The 27,885-nt window shown below is 40.2% G+C and overlaps 1 protein-coding gene across 9 annotated transcripts in view; it reads left to right on the top strand.

Annotated features, from left to right (window-relative positions):
* Positions 1–21,934, top strand: part of STXBP4 (syntaxin binding protein 4) — a 232,909-nt gene extending 210,975 nt beyond the window's left edge. For 4 of the 9 annotated variants that reach the window (XM_086360922.1, XM_086360925.1, XM_086360929.1 and 1 more), the window contains one exon: positions 15,980–21,934. In XM_086360922.1, the coding sequence (XP_086217048.1) occupies positions 15,980–16,097 (118 nt within the window). In that variant the 3' untranslated portion in view covers positions 16,098–21,934. Of the gene's footprint in view, positions 1–5,823; positions 5,987–15,979 lie in introns of those variants that run through there. The other 5 variants (XM_086360927.1, XM_086360928.1, XM_086360931.1 and 2 more) reach the window with 2 other exon arrangements.
* Positions 21,935–27,885: the final 5,951 nt, after the last annotated feature.

The raw sequence follows: 27,885 nt of genomic DNA, 5'->3' as shown, positions 1-27,885 counted from the left end.
TATTCTGGCTTGAAACATTAAGTTGTACTGTTGCTGATTTTTTCAAGTCCGTATAATCATTGGTTTTTAAAAGTTACTCATACTTGACTTATAGTTCCTTTTTGTTGATACACCTTTATATCAGATCCTGAAATCTGAGATAGCACTCCACATATTATAAAACCTGTTCTCCATTACATAGGAGATATTAACTTCCAGCCTTACCACTGCATATCAGTAAAACCTGAGCAGTCTGTGATTTCTGAATAAAACAGGTTTCTGTCTGTAGCAGAGAAGGCAAATAGATTTCACCTCACTTTCTCAAGTGTTGCTTATGAAGAATTCTGAGGCCACATTCAACCTCACCAAAGTGTGTCTTGATTCATCAGCAGTGTCTGCTGTGGGTGCCAGGGGAAGAGGCGTGTGGGACACGTGCCACATCTTGTGGTCTCTGGTCTTCCAGAGCATGTTGCCAACACAGGAACTCTGTGGGATGAGCAGTAATAATGCAAACTGTAAGCTGGAATGAAAAGTTAAACAGTGATGCCTCCTCCCAAAACAAGTTCAGTATATAAGAGCTTTGCCTTTATGACTTCAAAGGAAAGCTGATTTCCAATGGGCATGTTTTTCTCACATCTTTCTAGTCCAAGTTCATTAGCTACCCTAAATGACTGTCTGAATTTGGGTTGTTAAAGTGTTAGTCAGTCATGTCTAACTCTTTGTGACCCCGTGGACTGTAGCCCACCAGGCTCTTCTGTCCATGAGATTCTCCAGGCAGAAGTACTGGAGTGGGTAAACATTCCCTTCTCCAGGGGATCTTCCCAACCCAGGGATCAAACCCAGGTCTCCTGCATTGCAGGCAGATTCTTTACCATCTGAGCCACCAGAGATGCCCAGCTTGGGGTAGAATATCCTATTAGGTTGTTTCCAGGCAGGAAAAAATGTAGATCATAACCTGTATATGAATGAAATTTGCCATTGTCAGCCTGCTGTATTAATTAAAGGCTTAAGTTAGATTCATCATCTCATTTATAAAATAATGTACATAGTGTCTGTGTTAGATAATTCTAACATGACTAGAAATTAGGGCGATTAGGGAAGGGACGGTGGAGAGCAAGGGATGTTTTCTGGATTGGAAATTAAAAGCTACTACTTTTAAGTTTTCCTAAATCCTTGGCAGATGATTTTTTTTAATTTATTTATTTTTAACTGAAGGATAATTGCTTTACAATATTGTATTCATTTTGCAAAGAGTTGGACACGACTGAGAGATTAAGCGACACACACATACGTTGACATGAAGCAGCCATAGGTATACATATGTCCCCTCCCTTTGGAACCTCCCTCCCACCCTCTCCCACCCCTCTAGGTTGTCATGGAGCCACAGTTTGAGTCCCCTGGGTCATACAGCAAATTCCCACTGGCTATCCACTTTACGTATGGTAGCTTATCGATTTCCACGACACTCTCTGTAGTCATCCCACCCACTCCGTCCCCCCCGTCCCGTGTCCATACTCTGTTCTCTATGTCTGTTCTCCCTGCTGCTTGGCAGATGGTTTTAACTCCACTTCAGTGGATACTGTCAGGAGCCCTCCCTCTGAAGACCTCATTAATTTGGCTGCTTTGATTAATTTTGAATGAGTTAAGAAAAACCCACAGACCTCTAAAGTTTAAGTCTCACTTGATGAACTGTTAGGGCAATTTCTATGCTCCTAACTTCAGCATCAGTAAGGAGCAATGGGGTAGGCTCCTCAACCCTGAGCATTTCATTCTTAATAAGACTATAATGAAGAAACCAGCAGAGGACTTGAGGGAGGGAATATGGAGCTTTTTAACGGTTTGTTCCAAACACTTCTCAGCTATGAGTAAATTGTAAGGTATTGAAACCAGGTTTGGATGTACACATCTATGTGATGACTGGTTTAGAATATCCAGTAACTAGTACAGTGCCTGGTAGGTGTACGGACTGAATAACTATTAATATTTATCAAATGAGTGAATACTGTCTTTAAGGAAGCAGTTTTTTGGGGAAAAATATGGGCCTTAGTATCAGAAAGAGCTGGTTTTGTTTTTTTGTTTTGCTGCATGTGTGGCTTGTGGGATCTTAGTTCCCCGACCAGGAATCAAACCTAATTCCTGGACCACCAGCGAATTTCCCAGACCTAGTATCTAGTGTTTATGCCACCATTTTTTAGTGTAAACTTGGTGTAATTGATACTATTTCAATTGTCTGTACTCCCATTTCTCATCAAAAAACAAAGATAGCAGTTTATCCAGTTTTGAGAGTTGAATAAAATAACTCACCTGCCACAGGTGAGTGCATAACAGATGTTGGTTTCCCCTACCTTCCCTTACATTATTCTACTGCTATTTGCCAGTGGAAGAGTTTTAAATGACAGCATTTGCACAGTTGTAAATAGAAACCAACAGCCGAAACCTACCCCATGCCCCTCCCTAGCCAGCCAGAGCTGGGTGACAGGAGCAGAGAGGTGGCGGTGCTCAAGAGCCCGAGACGCCTGCGCTAGATATTCTATAAATACGACACGGGGCATAGCCGCTGAAGCACAGGATGAGCAACTGTCATTCAGACAGAAGGCCAGCCAGCTGTCCAAGGTTGCTCAGAATGCCACAGCCCACTGAAATGAATAAAACATCCAGATCCAAACAGACAACATCAAACTCTTTCCCCCCCCCCCCCATTTAACCGATGACAGGTATGACTGAGGCAGGAAGCATGTTTTTTTTTAGCATTTTATCAGAAAGATATTAAAAAAAATCTTTAGAGATTGTGTGAAGTACTTTGGAAATTCATTACCTTTCTAGGGTTATACTTTTTTCTTGATTTATATTTTGTTTAATTGTTTTTAATTTTGGAAATTCTAAAAATACAGAACATTATGAAAAATAATAAAATATTATCCAGTACCCACTAACATTTTATTATATTTTCTTTTAGTATTTTTTAATTAAAAAATAGGACATTTTAGATCAAAGTGAAATCCCCTTTGTTCTCCATTCTCTGTCTTATCCCATCCCTGGGGACAATTGCTATTACGAATTTAAGATATATTCTTAAAATATTTTTAATACTTTTTATGTACAGAGGACATACGAGTGTATTTTAAATGTACAAGAGGGACAGTTTACCCTACAAAGTTTTTTGTATCTATCATCTTACAAGTTGCTTTTCTCATTCAGTATTGATTTAACCATGAATATCTTGATTAGTGAATGAGCCTTATTTGTTTTATTTATGGTATTTGTAGGGTTATATTAAATACTTTCATTTAGCCAAATATGTAATCTTCTCTCCCTCCAAGACCCTTTATTTAAATTGCTCAATAAATACTAACTTTTTTGTCACTTTCCCTTCCAAATTTGGTCACTGTATTAATCTGCTAGGGCTTCCATAACAAAATACCACAGACTGGGTGGCTTAAACTGGGTGAGAACTTTTTTCTCACAGTTCTGGGGGCTAGAAGGCCGAGATCAAGATGCCGTCGGGATTCACATCTTGCGAGGACCCTCTTCTGGGTGTAGACAACTGCCTTCTCACTGTGTGCTCACATGGCCTCTTCTCTGTGCATGGAAAGAAAGGTCTAGAGTGTCTTTCTTTTCTTACAAAGACACTAATCTCACTGGATCAGGGTCTCACCCCCATGATCTCACCTAATCTTAATCATCTCCACAAAGGCCGCTTTCTCCAACAGAGCCACATTAGGGTTTAGGGCTGCAACACAGAGCTGGGAGGAGCGGAGGACCCAGTTCATTCCATGGCAGTTGCTTCTTCCTTAAATTACTTTACATTTCCATAGATCTCTAGTACCTTTTTATTCAGCCAATAATCTCCAATATGATATAGCATATAATCTTTCTTGCTGTATATTTGCTGAGTTTCATGCAAATTGCAAGAATTAATATGCACCCAGTGCCCCTTCCCTCAAGACATAGTCTTCAGTGGGAGAAGTAGCTGACAGGGTGTGAGGGTGTGGTAAGTGGAATAATGGTTCCCCAGTAATATTAATGAGCTAATCCCCAGAATGTTTGAGTATATCAGGTTCCATGGCAAAGGAGCCATAAAGCTGTAGGTGGAATTACGGTTGCTAATCAGCCAACTTTAAAATAAGGAGGTTATCCTGGGTTATCCATGTGTGACCAAACTAATCACATGAGTCCTCAACGGTGGAAAAGAGAGGCCAAAGGAAAGAGTCAAAGGAAAAGATATGACAACCAGAGATATACTGTGTGGCTGACTTTGAAGATGGAGGCTGCAAGTCATGGAATGTGGGTGGCCTTTAAAAGCTGGAAAGGAAAGGAGATGGATTCTGTCCTAAAGCCTCCAGAAAGAAATTTAGCCTTGCCAACACCTTGGCTTGAGCTCGGTAAGAACCATGTTGGACTTCTGAGCTACAGAACCATTAGTCAGTAAGTTAGCATTTTTTAAGCACTGTGTTTGCAGCCATGTGTTACTGCACCAAGAGAAAACTAATACACAAAGTTAGAAGTGCAGGGGCGAGAGTGATGCTTATGATGGACCTATTATGTGTCAGGCATAAAACTAGGGAATTTATATGTTTTCTCTATATTTATTAACACTGTTAAGACAGTTCTTATGTTTTCTAGATTGGGAAACTGAGACTCAAAGTTTAAGTAAGTTTCCCTGGGACATACAAGTAATCCAGTGAGTGCCTGTTTTTCAGTCACTCAGTCATGTCCGACTCTTTGTGGCCCCATGGACTGCAGCATGCCAGGCTTTCCTGTCCTTCACCATCTCCCAGACCTTGCTCAAACTCATGTCCATTGAGTGAGTGATGCCATCCAACCATCTCACCCTCTGTCGTCATCCCCTTGCTGTCTGGGCAATACACAATTTCAGACCAGGCCTGCGTGGTCTACTCTACTGCTGTGTGACCTTGGACAGGGCACTGGAGCTCTCTTAGCTTCAGTTTCTTCAGTTGCCACATGATGTGCAAAGTTCAAGTCTGCTTGGGAAGCAGGCATCACACATAATTTTTATTTATACTGGATGAAGTTTTTATGAATTTTGTGATAAATGCTTTTAAAATGCTTTAGAGATATAGTCTGTGATCACTGAATTAATCAGTCATATGAAGTACACTCAAGTCATGACCCCATGGACTGTAGCCCATCAGGCTCTTCTGTCCATGGAATTCTCCAGACAAGAATACTGGAGTGGGTTGCCATTTCCTTCTCCAATTAGTCAGTACATTGCATCTTATAAAGCTAAAGAGCTCTTTTCAAGTGATGTCATTTAATCCATCCCAGAGCCTCCATATATATTGTTGTTGAAACCAACCCATATAATAGAGCCTCAGAAAGGAATATAACCAAGTGGTAAAATTCTCAGGAGTCAGATTTGGATCCAGATCCTGGCTCTAACATTCACTAGTTTTATTACCTGGGGTAATGGATTTCTTTGGAAGGAACGATGCTAAAGCTGAAACTCCAATACTTTGGCCACCTCATGCGAAGAGTTGACTCATTGGAAAAGACTCTGATGCTGGGAGGGATTGGGGGCAGGAGGAGATGGGGACGACAGAGGATGAGATGGCTGGATGGCATCACTGACTCGATGGACGTGAGTCTGAGTGAACTCCGGGAGTTGGTGATGGACAGGGAGGCCTGGTGTGCTGTGATTCATGGGGTCGCAAAGAGTCGAACACAACTGAGTGACTGAACTGAACTGAACTGAACTGAATGTATTTCACCTCTCATATAGTTTAGCTTCCTCATATATAAAATGAGAATAATAAATGTAACTATCTCTCCTTTACAATATAAACATAAATCCCACCCGGCTCCTCTGTCCATGGGATTCTCCAGGCAAGAATACTGAAGTGGGTTGCCATGCCCTCCTGCCATGCCAGATCCTCCAGGGGATCTTCCTGACCCAGGGATCAAACCCATGACTCACGTCTCCTGCATTGCCAGGCAGGTTCTTTACCACTGGCACCACCTGGGAAGCCCATGTATAAAATATAAATATGTAAGTATATAAACCAGGATCTGTAATATTTATAAAATATAAGCATAAAACAAGTCTATTCTAAAAAACAGCTAAGCCAGTTTATTCACAAAGCCAAGGTGGTACCGTTAGAAACCATCAGTATGTAAAGTTCATGGGAAAACTGTAAAGGCTGGAGGCATATTTGATTTTTATCCCATAACTTTTTACTGTAATTCCGGGTTTCTGTTTTATAGCACTCACTCTCAAGTACCTTTTGCACTTAGGATTATGGAGTCTGTAACACTGATAAAATACCTCAAGAGTTTAGAGATGGTCTCATATAGGACCCCTCAAAGTTTCCAGTTTTGTGATGCTGTTCTTCTCTAACATAATATGTGTATTTATATCTTTATTTTTTAGTGTAGTCAGCTTAACTTTGATAGAAAAATAATATTAGGATTAGTATAAAAGTAGTTGAAACTATATATTTCAAATAATTTTAGTTTTTTTAAGATTTGAAATTTGGTAATTAAAAAACACATTTAGTCAAAAGTTTATTAAACTTGTTTTATTGGATAAATTAAATGAAAGCTTTACAACTTGTATTATAATTCTTACCATTTTATTATAATAATATTAAAAATTAAAATAACTTCTATATTTCATCTACTTCTACTCATAAGTTGTAATTTAATATAGAAACTTTGGCAAAGGTGTTGCAGACTTACTTCTAATTAAATTTAGTTTCCATTAATCTATAGTCTGACAAAGTCTTTTAATTACTGACATATGTAGAGTAGCCTGAAAATACATATTTATTGCCTGGTTTTTGTATTTTAGAAAGACAAGCTCTTTGGTTTATAAAAATTTGTACATATATTTACTGGGAAAGTAATAGTCACGGCCTCATCTTGAAACACTCTCTTGTAGTCCTTTAGAGTATCACTAGCTCACGTAAGGATGTAGAGGGAGCTGAGAAATGCAGTCTCTGCCTGGGAGCTGCCTCCTGATGACAACTCTACAGTGTGGGCTGGAGAACATAAACTTAGGCGGACACTGCCGAAGGGTACGTTAGAATGTACAAACACGCCAACTGTAACAGTCTATAAAATTGCTTATTAGTATCTAATAGTTCAGTGTTTAGGTACCAGTGTCAGTTGGACATGTTCTTAGAGGTCTTCTGAAATTTCTTATCCTATAACCATCAAAAACTGCATCAGTTTTTGAAAGTTACCCAAAGCTGTCATCTGAGACCATAAAACAGCTTCTCTTTTGGAAAAATTTATTGTATCCCCTTTAGACTTGGGATGTTTTTGACTATACAATAATTGACAGCAATCTAAGCCTGTGTGTATTACTTGAAAAAATATAATTCATACTTTTCATACTTTTTCAGGGCTTTTCAGTATTCATTTTTTATAAGTCTAGTGGCATAGTAATTTTTTCTAATATTATGCATAAGTAATATATTACTGTAGCTTTAGATTCTTGTATGTAATGTAATACATAGGCCTAAAGATCTTTTAATTAATTGGATTTTTAAATTTTAAAATATATCTTATGTATTTTTTATAGAGAATGCCATAAATATAGAATAGAAATAAAACTTGTCTTCAGAACCATAGAGATTTGGGATCCTGCTAATATTTGATCAGAGCCTCACCAGATTTCCAAATGCCTACTTGCAAAATTCTCAAAGTATTCTGTCATATTTACAGAGTTCATTAATGAGAAATATTCATTTTGATTTTAGGGGTATATTTCCAAAATTATGTAAGAGAGAACTCTTTATACTGTGTATCAGTGGGAACAAACTGCTTGCAGTCTTCTCTTAAACATGTTTTGGAATGGATACTTTCTGTTACTAATATGTAGTCATTCTCATTAACAGTGACGATTACATGCTGTGTCACCAAGGTTTGGTGACGTTTTTGTCTTTATTGACATGATTCACTTTTTGTTCTTGCCTTTTGATTTGTTTTCAATTGGGAATATTTTTTATTAACTTTTTAAATTTTTCATTACTACTTACAGTTTATGGCCAGCTCTTAAAATTTTTCAGTGATTCCAAGATACTGGTGCCAGAAACATTTTGGATTAACATATTTATTTGTCTTTATTTTCTGATTCATACAAATATTATATACATATTATTACTCTGCCCTTCATAAAAAAATCATAATTACTTTGACTTCTTATTCTTCAGGTTTATCTTAAATAGATAAAATAATGCATGCGATCTTGTTAAACTCACAGTGACATATAAATAGTATCATTTACAATGAAAGATTAACAAAAGAACCTCTTTCATCATCACAGACTATTACAAAAATGAATTTCTACAAAACTAGTGCACTTTTTTATCTTTAAACCACTTTTCTCTTAATAAGCTGTCCTAAATTTTTATTTTGAAAGAAAGCATTTTGCATGCTAGGAGGTAAGAAACATAAGCAGGGTAATTATAATGGGATTTAAATAATTCACTTATATTTCTTTGCCAGTAAAATAAAGCATGTTCTCTTGAGGGTTTTTTAATAAGCTCTAAAATATGTCTTTCAAATTACTAATATTACAAAAGGAAACATACAACACTGTCATCTTCCTGGCTCAAATGTTACTGTTTTCAACAGTAGATTTGGCAGTCATTCAGAGGCAAGTCGTATTAGGCTTTTTCAATTTTCAGATATATCTGAACTGCTGTTGATTGCTCCCCAAATCAGGTCAGATGCACTCTCTGCAGGAAGAGTTGCCAGAGGTACTGTATGTTCAAATGGAAGATTTTCGTGTTTCATAGTCAGCCTCATTTATTTTCCAGACCTCTAAATTTTTCATAGAAAGTAGCAGCATCTCACTTTGTGAACTATGGAGTCTTTATTAATTAAACAGAGTCAACAGGGCTGATTTATTCCCTCTCTTCTCAGTTGAATTACCAAGCACACAAATCAGAGAGGAAATATTTCTAATATAGAATGTTTGCCTAGCCTGTAAATCTGGGATTATCTCATCATACTGATTATGGCAAAGCTCTTTAGTCACCATGCTCACTAGGACATAAAAGTGAATGGTACACACACAAATGGCCCCATTCCAGCATCACAGGAAGAATTCCAAGTTTTTCTTACAGTAGTCAGAAGGCCCTAATTATTAAAAATTTTTTAAAAGGCAGAAAAAACAAACAACAACAACAACCATGATCTTTATTGAATACTTACTTTTTGCCAGGCACTTTTTGCATTTTAGAAGCATTGGTTCTGGATGGTTTTACAAAAAAACCAGGTGTGAAATGTGTACTTGAAGCATAGAAACTAACCCTCTGTGGCTTCAGTTTTATTTTTTCTATTCTATTCGCATGTTTGGTGCTAAGGATGTGTTTTCCAGTTGTGAACAGAGAAGTATATTGTGAACATAAGATAATCAATGTTTTTGGCATTATTTTGTATTTGCAGAAAGATCAGATATTGATTTGTTGATATAAAGTGCCTAATGAAGCTTACTGTCAAGGATGACTTTCTGGTGGTGGACCTTTCTAATATTGATTGTTCAGAGTCTATAGCTACATCTTCTTGAACATTTTACTTTTGCTTATTTTATGTTATCAATTCAGTGGAATGTCCGTATATGGGCAGCAGTAATATTTCAAGCATGAGAATTTGTTTTTTAATATAAATTTATTTACTTTAATTGGAGGCTAATTACTTTACAATATTGTATTGGTTTTGCCATACATCAACATGAATCCTGCCATGGGTGTGCACGTGTTCCCCATCCTGAACCCCCCTCCCACCTCCCTCCCCGTACCATCCCTCTGGGTCATCCCAGTGCACCAGCCCCGAGCATCCTGTATCATGCATCGAGCCTGGACTGGTGATTGCTTTCACATATGATATTATACATGTTTCAATGCCATTCTCCCAAATCATCCCACCCTCTCCCTCTCCCACAGAGTCCAAAAGACTGTTCTATACCTCTGTGTCTCTTTTGCTGTCTCACATACAGGGTTATCGTTACCATCTTTCTAAATTCCATGTATATGTGTTATTATACTGTATTTTTAAGTCATCTAAGAAAGCATGCACCTGCAGTCACCCCTCGGGTAACTGTGCCTGGTTCTCTTCCTTCCCACCCTCCCCAGTTAGGAGGCATTGTAGGAGAGGAAGGATTCACAATAATTTATAAAGTCTCATCTTTGAGCTAACCTATTACAAATGTGCTGATAAAGAGTAAAGTGAATACACTAAGATATTAAAATTAGCAAAACTATCCCATCAAACGTAACTATCAGTTTTAAATGGGTACTTTGCACAGGATGGTATGTCCTCATTTGCCCTTGCAGTAGTATTCTAGCCCTCTGTGTTAACACTCACTGGTAATTCCTTAAAATCACTTTCAATTTAGGCAGCTTTCCAGCTTTAAAAAACCCTTGAAATGAAGTTAACCTGTGCAAAATCACATGCTTTGTAGGTTTAGCCTCCATAATAAGAAACTGTGCTAAACCATTTTAAAGAGTTCATAGTAATATGGATTATGGTCAAGAGAATAATATTTCTTTGTGTCACTTAGCCACACTCTGAGGTTTTAGAACTATGAAAATATCTGGCCTTGCCACCTCCACCTTATTCTTAAACAATTTAAGTACTTTTAGTCTGTCATGAAACTATAAGTGATCTTCTTCCTTAGAAAGCTGCATTTTCAATATCTAAACAGAGGAATTGAACAATTTGTTTTGGGGGATATAGATGGAATTTAGAGTACAGGATTGAAAACAAATCCAGTAATGACACTGAGCCTGACCATTGGTATTAAGTCCATCATCAACAGCCAATATAGTAAGTGCCTGTTTGCAGTCAAGCCCAAATTGTGCTCAATGGTGCACTCGTCCCGTGTGTGCTAACAGGCCATGGTGCTTTAAGTATTATTACAACTCTTCAGTCGCTCAGTTGTGCCCAACTCTTTGTGACCCCATGGACTACAGCATGCCAGGCTTTCCTGGCCATCACCGACTCCCAGAACTTACTGAAACTCATGTCCAACGACTTGGTGATGCCATCCAACCATCTCATCCTCTGTCATCCCCTTCTCCTGCCTTCAATCTTGCCCAGCATAAGGGTCATTTCCAGTCAGTTCTTCACATTAGGTGGCCAAAGTATCGGAGTTTCAGCTTCAGCATCAGTCTTTCCACTGAATAGTCAGAATTTATTTCCTTTTGGATTGACTGGTTTGATCTCCTTTCAGTCCAAGGGACTCTCAAGTCTTCTCCAGCACCACAGTTTGAAAGCATTAATTCTTCAGCGCTCAGCATTCTTTCAGGTCCAACTCTCACATCCATACATGACTACTGGAAAAACCATAGATTTGACTAGACAGACAATTGTCAGCAAAGTAATGTCTCTGCTTTTTAATATGCTGTCTAGGTTGGCCATAGCTTTTCTTCCAAGGAGCAAACATCTTTTAATTTCATGGCTACAGTCACCATCTGCAGTGATCTTGGAGCCCAAGAAAATAAGCCTGTCACTGTTCCATTGTTTCCCCATCTATTTGCCACAAACTGATAGGACTGGATGCCATGGTCTTAGTTTTCTGAATGTTGAGCTTTAAGCCAACTTTCTCACTCTCCTCTTTCACTTTCATCAAGAGGCCCTTTAGTGCCTCTTCACTTTCTGCCATAAGAGTAGTGTCATTTGCATATCTGAGGTTATTAATATTTCTCTCTGCAACCTTGATTCCAGCTTGTGCTTTATTCTGTCTAGCATTTTGCATAACGTACTCTGCATATAAGTTAAATAAGCAGGGTGACAATATACAGCCTTGACATACTCCTTTTCCTATTTGGAACCAGTCTATTGTTCCATGTCCAGTTGTAACTGTTGAATCTTGACCTGCATACAGATTTCTCAGGAGGCAGGTAAGGTGTTCTGGTAGTCCATCTCTTGAATTTTCCACAGTTTGTTGTGATTTACACAAAGGCTTTAGCGTAGTCAGTGAAGCAGATCAGATCAGATCAGTCACTCAGTCATGTCCGACTCTTTGCGACCCCATGAATCACAACACGCCAGGCCTCCCTGTCCATCACCAACTCCCGGAGTTCACTCAGACTCATGTCCATTGAGTCAGTGATGCCATCCAGCCATCTCATCCTCTGTCGGCCCCTTCTCCTCCTGCCCCCAATCCCTCCCAGCATCAGAGTCTTTTCCAATGAGTCAACTCTTCGCATGAGGTGGCCAAAGTACTGGAGTTTCAGCTATAGCATCATTCCTTCCAAAGAAATCCCAGGACTGATCTCCTTCAGAATGGACTGGTTGGATCTCCTTGCAGTCCAAGGGACTCTCAAAAGTCTTCTCCAACACCACAGTTCAAAAGCCATCAATTCTTCGGCGCTCAGCCTTCTTCACAGTCCAACTCTCACATCCATACATGACCACAGGAAAAACCATAGCCTTGACTAGACGGACCTTTGTTGGCAAAGTAATGTCTCTGCTTTTGAATATGCTATCTAGGTTGGTCATAACTTTCCTTCCAAGGAGTAAGCGTCTTTTAATTTCATGGCTGCAGTCACCATCTGTAGTAATTTTGGAGCCCAGAAAAATAAAGTCTGACACTGTTTCCACTGTTTCCCCATCTATTTCCCATGAAGCGGTGGGACCGGATGCCATGATCTTCGTTTTCTGAATGTTCAGCTTTAAGCCAACTTTTTCACTCTCCACTTTCACTTTCATCAAGAGGCTTTTGAGTTCCTCTTCACTTTCTGCCATAAGGGTGGTGTCATCTGCGTATCTGAGGTTATTGATATTTCTCCCGGCAATCTTGATTCCAGCTTGTGTTTCTTCCAGTCCAGTGTTTCTCATGATGTACTCTGCATATTAGTTAAATAAGCAGGGTGACAATATACAGCCTTGTCGAACTCCTTTTCCTATTTGGAACCAGTCTGTTGTTCCATGTCCAGTTCTAACTGTTGCTTCCTGACCTGCGTACAAATTTCTCAAGAGGCAGATCAGGTGGTCTGGTATTCCCATCTCTTGAAGAATTTTCCACAGTTGATTGTGATCCACACAGTCAAAGGCTTTGGCATAGACAATAAAGCAGAAATAGATGTTTTTCTGGAACTCTCTTGCTTTTTCTGTGATCCAGCAGATGTTGGCAATTTGATCTCTGGTTCCTCTGCCTTTTCTAAAACCAGCTTGAACATCAGGAAGTTCACGGTTCACATATTGCTGAAGCCTGGCTTGGAGAATTTTGAGCATTACTTTACTAGTGTGTGAGATGAGTGCAATTGTGCGGTAGTTTGAGCATTCTTTGGCATTGCCTTTCTTTGGGATTGGAATGAAAATGGACCTTTTCCAGTCCTGTGGCCACTGCTGAGTTTTCCAAATTTGCTGGCATATTGAGTGCAGCACTTTCACAGCATCATCTTTCAGGATTTGGAATAGCTCAACTGGAATTCCATCACCTCCACTAGCTTTTTTCGTAGTGATGCTTTCTAAGGCCAGATGTTTATCTGAACTCTTTTGCTTTTTCTGTGATCCAGCAGATTTTGGCAATGTGATCTCTGGTTCCTCTGCCTTTTCTAAATCCAACTTGAATATCTAGAACTTCTCGGTTCTGTACTATTGAAGCCTGGCTTGGAGAATGTTGAGCATTACTTTGCTAGCCTGTGAGATGAGTACAATTATGCAGTAGTTTGAGCATTCTTTGGCATTGCCTTTCTTTGGGATTGGAATGAAAACTGACCTTTTTCAGTCCTGTGGCCACTGCTGAGTTTTCCAAATCTGCTGGCATATTGAGCACAGCACTTTCACAGCATCATCTTTCAGGATTTGAAATAGCTCAGCTGGAATTCCATCACCTCCACTAGCTTTGTTCATAGTGATGCTTCCTAAGGCCCACTTGACTTCTCACTCCAGGATGTCTGGCTCTAGATGAGTGATCACACCATCGTGGTTATCTGGGTCGTGAAGATCTTTTTTGTGTAATTCTTCTGTGTATTCTTGCTACCTCTTCTTAATATCTTCTGCTTCTGTTAGGTCCATACCATTTCTGTCCTTTACTGAACCCATCTTTGCATGAAATGTTCCCCTGGTATCTGTAATTTTCTTGAAGAAATCTCTAGTCTTTCTCATTTTATTGTTTTCCTCTATTTCCTTGCACTGATCACTGAGGAAGGCTTTCTTATTTCTCCTTGCTATTCTTTGGAGCTCTGCATTCAGATGGATATATCTTCCCTTTTCTCCTTTGCCTTTCGTTTCTCTTCTTTTCTCAGCTATTTGTAAGGCCTCCTCAGACAACCATTTTGCCTTTTTGCGTTTCTTCTTCTTGGGATAGTTTTGATCACCACCGCCTGTACAGTGTTATGAACCTCTGTCCATAGTTCTTCAGGCACTCTTGTCTATCAGGTTTAAGTCCCTTGAATCTATTTGTCACTCCCACTGTATAATCATAAGGGATTTGATTTAGCTCATACCGGAATGGTCTAGTCATTTTCCCTACTTTCTTCAATTTAAATCTGAATTTTGCAGTAATGAGTTCATTATCTGAGCTACAGTCAGCTCCAGGTCTTGTTTTTGCTGACTGTATAGAGCTTCTTATTTTTGCTGACTGTATGTAGTCTTCTCTGTAGACTATATAGAGCTTATTGAATGTATAGAGCTTTTGCCTTGCGCTGGTCATAGCCAACATCCTCTTCCAACAACGTGAGATGACTCTATACATAGACATCACCAGATGGCCAATACTGAAACCAGATTGATTATATTCTTTGCAGCTGAAGATGGAGAAGGTCTATACATGTGTATTTTAAAAGCCTTATTAGACACTTTGGAAATGTTATTCTGTAATATTTTAGGAAGTAGGAGATTCTTTCAGATCCACAATCTTATCTGATCTTCGTAAGGGCCAGCCCTCGGGTGCACTTGGTCTAAGACCTGATGCTGCTCTGAGGTTGAGTTTGGGTAGGATGGGACACAGGAAGTGGGTCTAGGATGGATAGTGCCGCAGGGTACACCAGGGCTAGAATGAGCATCGAAGGAGAAGAAACAAGTCAGCCTGTTCCAAAAGCTATCTCTGCAGGACCAAGGAGCTGGTCAGATAGAGGTAGATTCAGGCAAGACATCCAGCTGAAGGCTGGGATTGGATACTAGTTCTAAGAAACACCCTCCCTCAGTAGGGGCCCATGCAGTGATGTTTGACCACCCCCTGAAAATGCACCGTGTCTTTGTACACCCTTCCTTACCTCTGCTTGTGTTCTTCCCTGAAATGCCTAGTTATTTGTTATGAAAATATGTTAGGTACCATAGATTCAAAGTTAGCAAACCCAGTTCCTGCCCTCACATGCAGTGAGAAGGACTAAGAATAAATAGTCACTTGTAACATAGTGTGAGCAATAAGGCCATTGGCACAGATGGGAGGAATCTTGAGGGGTATTTGATTCTTTAGAATTAGAGTTAGCTGGATAAACAAGGTGGGAAGGAGGAGTATTGTAGCAGAGAAGAAAGCGTGGAGGCAGGTAAAAAGCAAGGTGTTTCATACTGTGGAGCGTGTATTTAATCCAGAAAGCATTAGTTGGCACTGAATTTTTAGCAGGTGAGCAACAGTGTATGATTTGTCATTTAGAAAGATCTCTTGGCTAGAGTGGGGAATGAATTAAAAAACTAGAACAGAGGCAGAGAAACAAGCTGTTTCAGTGACCCTAGTCTATAGCGTTGGAAAAGAAGAAGGAAAAGACTCCAGAAATGTTACAGAGTGACAGTCACAGGACTTGCTGATGGGTGAGGAAGAGTGAGCAGTTGAAGGTGATCCATTCTCCTGCCTTGTTTTGTTATTGTTGTTTTTGTTTTACCAAAAATAAAGAAATGGGGTTTTTTGAACCTAGAAAACATATCTAAAGACTTTTAAAACTGGATCCTGAGTCCAGTGCCAACTGCTTCGTAATGCAGGGGACTGCAGCAGGGTGGAAGCAGTGTCAGCGGGATCACTGCTTGCACAGGTAGAAGGGCAGTCTCTCCAGTCGTGACTGTGCCTCCTCTTGTTCTTCCTCCCAAGCCACGTAACACAGACTACGTCCTGGGTGCACCCCGTGATGAGCGCGCTGAACCTGTCCTGCTCAGAGGAGGATGAAGAGGATGGTTCCCGAGAACCTCCTGACCAGAGGAACTCATGATTTCCTGTGGGAAGCTGCACTCCGTGGTCTTCCAGCGGCTCCATCTACGCAGATAACTCTGAGACACAACATCTAAACGAGGAGTAAAACACACACTAGTTAGTGAGGTTGTGAAATGGAGACTCTGGATTTAAGCTGTTTTTGTACAACTTTTGGATATAACTGTATACATTTGCAAAATTGATTGCCACTATAGTAGTTCTTTAAGAATAATCTAGTCCTATTTTTTAATCATATGTAATTAGATTTCATAATATGTATAATTTTTCATATGTAATTAGATCTTTGTAATTTTACATTTAGTTCTTTATGGAATATCAGACAGTGGTTTTTATAATTAAGACTTTGAAAAATTATGTGAACATAGTGAAACACTTCATTTATTTGATAATTCACTAATCTTTTATATGCATATCATAGGAAGGTGATTTAAGCAAGCTTTGGGGAGTTCTTATGGATCACATTTAGACAACTATCTCACAAGCCACTGGATACAGCTTATATCTTGAGGATGCTTTCTAATTTACAAAATGCTTTTCAGACCCTGTCTTATGTAAAGCATACAATGTGCCTGTGAGGCAGCTCCAGTGGGTATTTTATAATTAGGAAAATAGCGTTCAGAGAATCGAAGCCCCTCTCCTGGAGCTGAGGCTCACACCATTGTCTTCCAGTTCCACACCCAGGCCCCTTCGCCCGACACACAGGGCCGTGGGGCTCTGTTGATACAGCTGAGCTTCACCGCTGTGCACCCCGGGAGCCACAGAGACTCAGGGGACACGTCTGCATTTAAACATGGCTCCCAACCGGTCCACGCTTCTTTATAAGCCCTTCCCCCACACACTCAACTGGCAGAGGCAGGGCTTTGTGATGCTGTTACAAACAGCTTCTTTTCAACAGCTCACATTTTTCTAAAGTAAAGTGACTGGCTCCCATCAGGGATTTGCCCAGCTTGGGTTATACTTGCTGGAAAGGGGGTTTGAGAGGGGCCAATGAACAGAGAATAGAGGGGCATCCAGAATCTGTGTCGAAAGAGACATCCATCGGCCTCCAGACTGATTATGCTTTTGATCTCATTTTCATTTTATTGTAAGGAGAGTTTCTGGAAGGAATGAGCCATTGACTTGCAGTGCTAAAGATTTTCTCTCCGTTTAATGATTTAAAGCTGGAGCTGGGAAATGAGGATGGGGGAGGGAATGGAGTTGGGAGGAAGTCATTTTAAATGCTCTGGGCATTGAGTACCAACTGAATAATAAAAAGGGACTTATCCTTACCCAACGTTGTTAATATTGTTAGGTAATATACTTAGGAGGAAAGTCAGCAAGAATTATTAAACATCTTTTGGTGAAAAAGACTCATTTTGCAAATGAGTTCTTATGTAGAATCTCAATACTTGTAATGGATTTTTTTTTAAAATATTACTGTCTTACTTAAAAGATAGAGGCTTGGAGCTCAATTAAAACAGCAAACCTAAAACTCCTTAGGATATATACTGGCAGAATTATCGATTATAACCATTTTGTAAATGAGTAAACTGAGATTTTAAGAGTTCACACAGTAAGTCAAACTTAGAACTAGATCCTGAGTCTCCGAGTCTGCTACCCTTCATATGGTATGTTATATAGACCTATGCTCTAAATACATGTGTACATTATACTCACACATCCCTGAATATATGTAGGGTTTATAATTCTGTCTTGAATGATAACATAAGTCAAATCCAGGGTGATAGGTAGTCATTAGCCCTGAGAAAAGTTTCAGAAGGGCTGCAGAAGACCTGAGTTTCCCCTGACAGCTCTTTGAATATTGGGAAGCTGCAGGGAGACACGTTTTGAGAGAAGGCCCCGAGGGAGCTCTTTCCTTACGTCCCCTAGAGATGAGTGAGGTTCTCAAACACCCCAAGTTACTTTTATACGTTAGTATCTATAATCGTGAAAGTACACAGTATTTGTTGTTGCCGAATTAATGGTACAAAATGTCCCTCCCCTTCCTGGGAGTGTTTTTCTAATTAGTTTCTAGTGAGGAAAACACAGGAGACGCTCGAATCACTTGGCATCAAGGTTCTCAGGGCACATTTCACTGGCGGAGGCCTCATACATTGACTTTGCTGTTTGGTGGCACTTTCCTCACTGATTCCTAATTGAACACCTAAGGGAAAAGGCCTATGAAAATTGTAATATCAGGGACTTCCCTGGCGGTCCAGTGGTTAAGACTCTGAGCTCCCACTGCAGAGGGCACAGGTTTGATCCCTGGTCAGGGAACTAAGATCCCACATGGCACACAGGACACAGCCAAAAAATAAATAATATCTAAAAATAAAATTGAATATTACTTATTGAGCTTATTGTGCCATATGTTTGTGATGGCAATTTGCATATATTATTTCATTATCTTCTTAAAACAGCCCCATGAGGTAGAAATTATCTATGATCATCCCCATTTTGTAAAGAAGTTTACAGTTAGAGAGAATTGCTAGTCTTTGCATCAGGGTCCACACAGCACCCAAGAGTGGAAGCTGGGTCAGAAGGCAGGTTTCCCAGGGCTGTTCTGGTAAACCACTGCACCACTTAGAGCCATTGTATGTGACACTGGAGGGCAGAGCTGGGATCCATGGGTCAGTTTTACGAAGAAACAGATTCTAGCTCCGTTCGATAAGGAGCTTTCTGGTAGTTAGGATGCATCAGGACAGAATTCCCCAGGAGAAAATGGAAGCTATGTCCCAGGAAGAGTTCCATCAGTCTAACTCCTTATTATGAGACCATTGCCGAAGAGGCTCAGGGTTCTCTGCCTGGACCACCTGAGCACTGTCTGAGATCTCTTCCTCCGTATGCCTCTGTGACCTCTAAACCAACAGATAAATGCCCCAAGAGACGCTCAAAGAAACATATGGCAGGGACTCATTAAGAATCCTTATTCAACACAGGAAGAGCCCCACAGTTAATTTGGAATGAGTCGACATTTATATAGTCCATCTTTCAAATTCTTCTCCTTTGACTGACTGACTCAGATTTTAGGATTAAAAAAGCTCAATGTTCTTCTGTGCTTCCACCTCACTTTACTAAAGAGTGAGCTGGCTTATTGACCAAGCATCACCACCATGCCAAGCAGGGTGCTAGGCACTGGGGTGCAGTAGGGCAATGGCCAACCACTTCCTGGGGTCTACTTACTGCTGCTTAAAACGTGGAAAGCTTGTCGGGTAGTCAGAATTGAATAGCTTTTCTTTCATTTTGATTTTTAAAGTAATCTATTTCCATTTTTAAAAAATGAAGTAGTAGGGATTTGAATGAAGTTAAAAAAAATCTCACTTTCTCCAGGGAGCCATCACTGATACTTCAATGGGTATTTTTACTGAAAGGAAGTTATACTGTTATGTATCTTTGAATTAATATATTGTAGTTATTTTCACAGTGATACACAGATTAATGTTATATTTCAAATGTCTCTATAAAATATCACTACCCAGATAACTCCTAATTTCTGTAGCCAACAATCTATTGATGAACTCTTAGGTTAATTTAAGTCGTATTCTGATATTGTACTGATCTAGATAATATAATTGCTCTTAATTTTATCATTTCAAGACATTAGAGACATCAGAGTTTATTAAAAGGTCATATGTACTATAAAATACAATCTACTCTGTCCATGAACCACCCCCCCTCCTTTCCTCTGAGCCAGGTTAAAAATTTCCTTTATGCTCCATTTTTAAAAATTTTTTAATTTTATTGAAGTATAGTCGATTTTCCTTTATGATCCTTATTGTCCTTGTGTTTGACTTTATGCTAGTGTTTATCATGTTGTACAGGATTTATTTATTGTTCTCATTTGATAGTTTGTGAGTTCTTGGGAGGGGCTGTTTTTTATTCTCCCTGTCCTTAGAATTTATGCATGTGTTATGTCCTCCATGATTCTTTTTTTCTCCAGTTTTATTGAAATCTAATTGACCTACAATACATATAAGTGTTTAAAAAAAGTCTTTTGTTACTAACAATGTCCCAGTGAACTTTCTCACGTTCATTAAATCCTTTTCCTCATATATCTATGCACTCTTGTGCCAGTATGTCTATAGCGAGAATACATCCTTAAAAGTAAATTGCAGACTTCCCTGGTGGTCCAGTGGTTAGGAATCTGCCAATGCAGGGGACGGGAGTTCAATCCCAGGTCCGAGAAGATTCCGCATGCCTCGGGGCCACTAAGCCTGCACACTGCCTTTATTGAGCCCATGCTCCCCAGCAAGAGAAACCACCGCAGTGAGAAGCCCCACACCGCAGCGAAGTGTGGCCCCCACTTGCTGCAACTAGAGAGACCGTGTGCAGCAACAGAGACCCAGCACAGCCAAAAATTAAAATGAATTAATTTTAAAAAGTAAATCACTACATCAAGGTCGTGATGTAGCAAATCAGCAATCACTTTAATTTTGATAAATATTCACAAATTTTCCTGTGTAAAAATAGGACTGCCAGCACTAATGTGTGAGAGCTTTTCTTCTATGTGTTATAGGACACTTTTTTTAGTCCAAAGATTGCCAATACCATTTCTGATTGTTTTTGTCCTTAGAAGAGTGATCTTCTTTCCATCATTGTTTAAGGACCAGAATTTCTCCATCATTGGGTTTTAGCTGCCCCTTGGCAGCAGAGGCTGACTCGCTTTATGTGGGGGGAGTCTAGCAGTGGCCAGTTCACTGTGTGTCAAGCACATCATTACGGTCATCTTTTTACTTGCAAGTATTGGCCTTTCCTACTTTACATATAATGATGGTGAGGACCAACTTTTAAATGAGCTAACTTGGGTGAGAGGCCTTGGTAAAGTGCAAAGCACAATACAAACGCACTTTGAGCCCTGGTTTCCCTGTCTGTGAGGGGATAGTCATCCTCTGACAGTCCGGAAACCATTCAACTCAATAGCCACTTCCTGAGCACCTGCGAGACGCCAGACAAGACGCAAGGGCTTGAAGACCCCACACTGGATAGTTCTGATTCCCAAATCAAGAAGCTCATAGTCCGAAACCTTTTCCCTTTCCTTCCTTTTTCCTCAGAAACATTTTACTTTTCCTTAAAGGAGTAAGAACTTAGGGATCTGGTTAGTAAGAACCCCTGAAGAGAGGCCCTTTATCACTCTCTTAAATTTGAATGATTCCAAAATAATATTCCAAAATAATAACACCCCTTGACTAGAAATGAAAGGATCATACTGTATGAAGGGCCTCTCCAATAATAAATGCTAAGCAGCTGTAAAAATAAGGAGTCAAATGATACTTTTCATAAATTGTTTTCAAAATTAGAAAATATTATCCTTTTTCTGGGGTAAATGGACATTTTATTTTCTCTGCTAAGTAAAATACAACTCTTTCAAAAGTGAACACACTTGAATTTTACAATATACAGAACAAAAAGAACTAAACTAACACAAAAACAACTTACATAGCATGTAAATTTTGAGAGGATGAAAAGAACTTTGAATAGAATACACCCATGAAAATTAACTTTAGACATAAAATCCCAAGATGTTTTAACCACAGCTAACCACATATAATATCATTGGACCTACATGATGGTTATATAAATATTAAATGCAATTCTGTATTTGCTTTCTTCATGTGACTTCTTACATTTAACTAATACTTCTTTTGTTAATTTTGTTTCAATTTCACTCTCAGGGTACCGGGGTGGTCTGAGGGACAGTGCAGTCAGATTAATAGCTCTGAGCCCTCCTCATTCCTGCTCCCCCATCACCAAAATAGTCTCTGGCATTTTACCCTGTTCATTTCTTTTACATTATGTGTCAATTTGTAATGACATATTTGTTGATTATCTTTCTTAATAAAGAGAATAAGAATGAGAGTGTGTTCCATGATGGCAGGCATTTATCCGCCTCATTCACCATTGTAGGAGGGGTCCAGCGCCATGGAGGAGGAGCTAACACAGTGCCTGAACACAGTAGGTGTTCAGTGCATCCTTGCAAATGGAATGTGTAATGAGCTGTCCATAAGTAAGACTTATTTCCCACTTTAACTCTCATGCCCTTGTGTTCATTTATTCACGTTCACAGTTACTGGATGCTACAGATGCCAAACACTGCAAAGTCTCAGAATTCAACTCAAAACAGATGTAGTCTTAGCTCTTATGTGATTTATATTTTATGCAAACGACATTCAACTGAAGTTAACCAAGCTTTTTCCATTTATTTTCTTTATTCCCCTTAATTTATTCCATAGCTGAATTTCTAGGCCATTTAATGTCATTGCCTTGAGAAAGGTATGTGACATCAGAAAGCAGAGGAACGCTTGCTCTTTTGAGTTTCAAAAGTCTGACTCCTTAGGGAACTGGAAAGGATTCATGATTTAGAACAAAGATTTGAAAGCACATATGATGCAAAAGAGTAAGGCTTTCCTACTCCCACTCTAGGATATAATTCTCCTGGCTGTGGGAGAGGACAAATAACAAAACTGTTAGAGGGGCTCAGAGAAATGGGCTGGGCCCCAACTCCTGGACCACCTTCCTGGGAGCAGTAAAACCTGGTGATATGCATTAGTGTTGAGCAGAGGAAACCCACTCCTCACTGTGCCCCAGATGGAAGTAATTGCAAGGTGTGTACAGGCAGATGGAGCCTTGGACAACATCAGTGAGCTTCCTCCAGCCCAGTGTGATTCATACTGAAAGATCAAATGGATTTCCATGAACCCCAAAGGATCACAAGAATAGGAAGACCCTCCCACGCCCCCACCAGACCTAAAAGAGGTTTTTTTTTTCCATTTCATCCAGTTAATGAGGATTTTTTTCCTTTGAAGCCTCTCAGTGAAACCCAATTTGGACAATGACATCACACCATCCAAACCCAGAGTGCCCTAGCACTTAGTAAGTCTCCCAGAGTTTAGCAATGACTAAAGAGGGAACTACAAGGTGACTGAGATTAATATTGGTTGAAATCACTTATACCCTGCTCATAATGTTCCCTTCCTCCAGAGGAAAACCTCTAGATAACCACAATGGTATGATCACTCACGTAGAGCCAGACTCTGGAGTGTGAAGAAGTCAACTGGGCCTTAGGAAGCATCACTACAAACAAAGCTAATGGAAGGGATGGAATTCCAGCTGAGCTCTTTCAAATCTTAAAAGATGATGCTGTTAAAGTGCTGGACTCAGTTCAGTTCAGTTCAATCACTCAGTCGTGTCCAACTCTGCAACCCCATGGACTGTAGCATGCCAGGCCTCCCTGTCCATCACAAACTCCCCAAGCTTACTCAAACTCATGTCCATTGAGTTGGTGATGCCATCCAACCATCTCATCCTCTGTCATCCCCTTCTCCTCCCGCCCTCAATCTTTCCCAGCATCAGGGTCTTTTCCACTGAGTCAGTTCACATCAGGTGGCCAAAGTATTGGAGCTTCAGCTTCAACATCAGCTGCACACAATATGCAGCAAATCTGGAAAACAGCCATGGCCATAAGACTGGAAAAGGTCAGTTTTCATTCCAATCCCAAAGAAAGGCAATGTCAAAGAATATTCAAACTACCACAAAGTGCACTCATCTCATATGCTAGCAAAGTAATGCTCAACATACTCCAAGCCAGGCTTCAGAAGTACCTGAACTTCCAGTTGTTCAAGCTGGATTTAGAAAAGACAGAGGAACCAGAATTGCCAAATTCTGCTGGATCATAGAAAAAGCAGAAAAACATCTACTTCTGCTTCAAAACCTATGCTAAAACCTTTGACTGTGTGGATCACAACAAACTGTGGGAAATTATTCAAGAGATGGAAATACCAGACCATCTCACCTGCCTCCTGAAAAACCTGTATGCAGGTCAAGAAGCAACAGTTAGAACTGGACATGGAACATCAGACTGGTTCCAAATTGGAAAAGGAGTACGTCAAGGCTGTATATTGTCACCCTGCTTATTTAACTTATATGCAGAGTACATCATGCAAAATGCCAGGCTGGATGAAGCACAAGCTGGAATCAAGATTGCCGGGAGAAATATCAATAACCTCAGATATCCGGATGACACCACCCTTATGGCAGAAAGTGAAGAGGAACTAAAGAGCCTCTAGATGAGAGTGAAAGAGGAGAGAAAAAAAAAAATGCTGGCTTAAAACTCAGCATTCAAAAAATGAAGATCATGGCATCCAGTCCCATCACTTCATGGCAAATAGTTGGAAAAACAATGGAAACAGTGCCAGACTTTATTTTTTTGCACTCCAAGATCACTGCAGATGGTGACTGCAGCCATGAAATTAAAAGATGCTTGCTTCTCAGAAGAAAAGCTATGATCAACCTAGACAGCATAGTAAAAAGCAGAGACATTACTTTACCGACAAAGGTCCATCTAGTCAAAGCTATGGTTTTTCCTGTGGTCATGTATGGATGTGAGAGTTGGAGTATAAAGAAAGCTGAGCACCAAAGAATTGATGCTCTTGAACTGTGGTGTTGGAGAAGACTCTTGAGAGTCCCTTGGACTGCAAGGAGATCCAACCAGTCCATCCTAAAGGAAATAAGTCCTGAATATTCATTGGAAGGACTGATGCTGAAGCTGAAACTCCAATACTTTTGCCACCTGATGTGAAGATCTGGACTCATTGGAAAACACCCTGATGCTGGGAAAGATTGAAGGCAGGAGAAGGGGACGACAGAGGATGAGATGGTTGGATGGCATTACCTACTCAACGAACGTGAGTTTGGTCAAGTTCCAGAAACGGTGAAGGACAGGGAAGCCTGGTGAGCTGCAGTCCATAGTGTTGCAAAGAGTCAAACACGACTGAGCAACTGAACAAGAAGTGAGTAACGCAGCTGAGCTGGCCTGTCTGCCTCCTCACTCTCAGGTAAGAGCTGACTTGCTTGGTGACTTTCAGGTAAAGAAAAAGACGTGTACTGTTTCTGAACGTTTGTTAATATGTTCTCCTTTCTCTGATCCATGCCAACACTGCCGATTAGTTTGGCTTTCCTTTTTATTACCTGGATAATGTCCACGGAGACAATATGTCTTTCTCCCTCTCTACCATACCTGTCCACATCAACCTCCCCACTGCATTTCGGTCGGAATTCTCTTTCTGAAACACACATTTGACTCTTGTTCCCTTGCTGGTCTTCAGTCCTCAGCACCTTCCATTATCTGCCCCTTCCTTCTTTTCTCCAGCCTCATTTCTCAGGCCCCACAGTCATTCAGACAGACTGTATAGGGAACTCCTGCCTTGGTCGCTCAGCAGATTCCTCCTTCTTTAGACACCACTCGGCCCAGCTCTTCTCTGAAGATCCTGACGTGCTCCATCCTCCTTCCTCCACCAGCAGGCACCGCCTCTGCATTTGTTCACACCTGTTCAGCCCCTCTTGCCACTCCACTCGAGGGCAGTGAAGGAAGAACTTCCACCGCCAGAGAAGTTGCTGACCTGCTTGTCCAGGTCCCACTGGGACACTACAGTCATTCACTAATTTATTTATGCCTAGTGAGCTGGGTTTCTGAGACTTCAAGGCTGAGATCTGACTCTACGCTCTCCTTTGTGTTTCCTCTGAACGTGGTAACAAGCTCTCATTAAAGCCAACTAGTCTCTCACCGCGGCTGTCCCACTCAGCATCCCAGATAGGAGAACACCTTAGGGAGAGCTGGGGGGATGGGAAGACAGAAAGGTGGCTCAGCCTGTTGTTTCTTACTTGTCCTTGTGGCAGGAGGGTGCTTTTACCTAGAACCCGGATGCTGAGAGGGTTAGCTGAGTGGAGACGTGCTCTAAAATCCTACATCACCCCCCGTCACTGCAAACCTCTTACTAAATCCTATCACACTGTGTTTGCAATTAATTTTGGCATGAAAGGGAGGCATGTGTCTCTCCTACAGACTCTGAGTCCCTTAAGAGTCCATATGTTATTCTTCATCCCTCTCATTGGACATGGCACAGTGATGTTCAGTGAGTGTTTACAGAATACATTGTAAAGTGAATTATTGCTTTCAAAAGCTCTTTTGCTGTTTCCTGTGTCTGGTAGGGAAAAACAAAGTGAATGAAAAAGAAAGTGAGATGGGAGTTTAGCACATCGACACCAACTAGTTCTACTAACTTGGAATGATGTGATGGGTTTTGCTAAAGAAGGCAGCGTATGCTACATAAGTTTGACCGTAAAACTCACAGTGTAATTACAGAAGGATTGTTAAGTATATATGCAAACTTTGTTGATTTTTGCATACATACAAAAGTCCTGCACAGTCCTGCAAAAAACCTTGATTTTTTCCCAAGATTTTGAAAAAACACAACAGGATGGTTTTGGTATGGAAGGGTAGGTAAAGCCCATAGCAAAGTAACTGTGCTTTTCAACGCAACAGTGTTAAACTTTTGTTGTTAAACTTCTGTTCTTACCGGTTAATTAATCATGTTGCTGAAGAATTGATTTGGCACAAAAGAGTTATGTATTGCCACGGTACTCTGAAGGTGCAGAAATTATCCCATCTATAACTAAGCACATTGGAATTGCTTGTGTATGCTGTTTCACAATAAAGAAATTCATCATTCATCAGCAAACTATGGGGTGAGAAAACAGGAAGACAAAACAAATTGGGTGGATATAAAGTTACCTTGGCATATAGACAGTTCAAGTGAGACATTTCTTTGAAATGGAAAATGAAAAGATGTTTATGGGCAGATCCTATTAATATTTCTATATGCTGAGTAGTTTTATCATTCAGCAAAATGGCTGTCCAGGGAGGCCTTACAAATAACTGTGAAAAGAAGAGAAGCAAAAAGCAAAGGAGAAAAGGAAATATATAAGCATCTGAATGCAGAGTTCCAAAGAATAACAAGGAGAGATAAGAAAGCCTTCCTCAGCGATCAATATGAAGAAATAGTGAAAAACAACAGAATGAGAAAGACTAGAGATCTCTTCAAGAAAAGTAGAGATACCAAGGGAACATTTCATGCAAAGATGGGCTCGAAAAAGGACAGAAATGGTATGGACCTAACAGAAGCAGAAGATATTAAGAAGAGGTGGCAAGAATACACAGAAGAACTGTACAAAAAAAAAGATTTCATGACCCAGATAATCACGATGGTGTGATCACTCACCTAGAGCCAAACATCCTGGATGTAAAGTCAAGTGGGCCTTAGAAAGCATCACTACGAACAAAGCTAGTGGAGGTGATGGAATTCACTTGAGCTATTTCAAATCCTGAAAGATGATGCTGCGAAAGTGCTGATGCCAGCAGATTTGGAAAACTCATCAGTGGCCACAGGACTGGAAAAGATCAGTTTTCATTCCAATCCCAAAGAAAGGCAATGCCAAAGAATGCTCAAACTACTACACAATTGTACTCATCTCACATGCTAGTAAAGTAATGCTCAAAATTCTCCAAGCCAGGCTTCAGCAGTATGTGAACCATGAACTTCCAAATGTTCAAGCTGGATTTAGAAAAGGCAGAGGAACCAGGGATCAAATTGCCAACATCCCCTGGATCATCGAAAAAGCAAGAGAGTTCCAGAAAAACATCTATTTCTGCTTTATTGACTATGCCAAAGCCTTTGACTGTGTGGATCACAATAAACTGTGGAAAATTCTGAAAGAGATGGGAATACCAGATCACCTGACTGGCCTCTTGAGAAACCTATATGCAGGTCAGGAAGCAACAGTTAGAACTGGACATGGAACAACAGACTGGTTCCAAATAGGAAAAGGAGTACGTCAAGGCTGTATATTGTCACCCTGCTTATTTAACTTATATGCAGAGTCCATCATGAGAAACGCTGGGCTGGAAGAAGCACAAGCTGGAATCAAGATTGCAGGGAGAAATATCAATAACCTCAGATATGCAGATGACACCA

The sequence above is a fragment of the Bos grunniens genome, chromosome 19 (genome assembly GCF_055505025.1).
Source record: "Bos grunniens cultivar Pamir isolate PY7600 chromosome 19, Bosgru_T2T1.0, whole genome shotgun sequence".
Taxonomy (NCBI): domain Eukaryota; kingdom Metazoa; phylum Chordata; class Mammalia; order Artiodactyla; family Bovidae; genus Bos; species Bos grunniens.
This window is presented reverse-complemented; position numbering and strand designations above follow the sequence as displayed.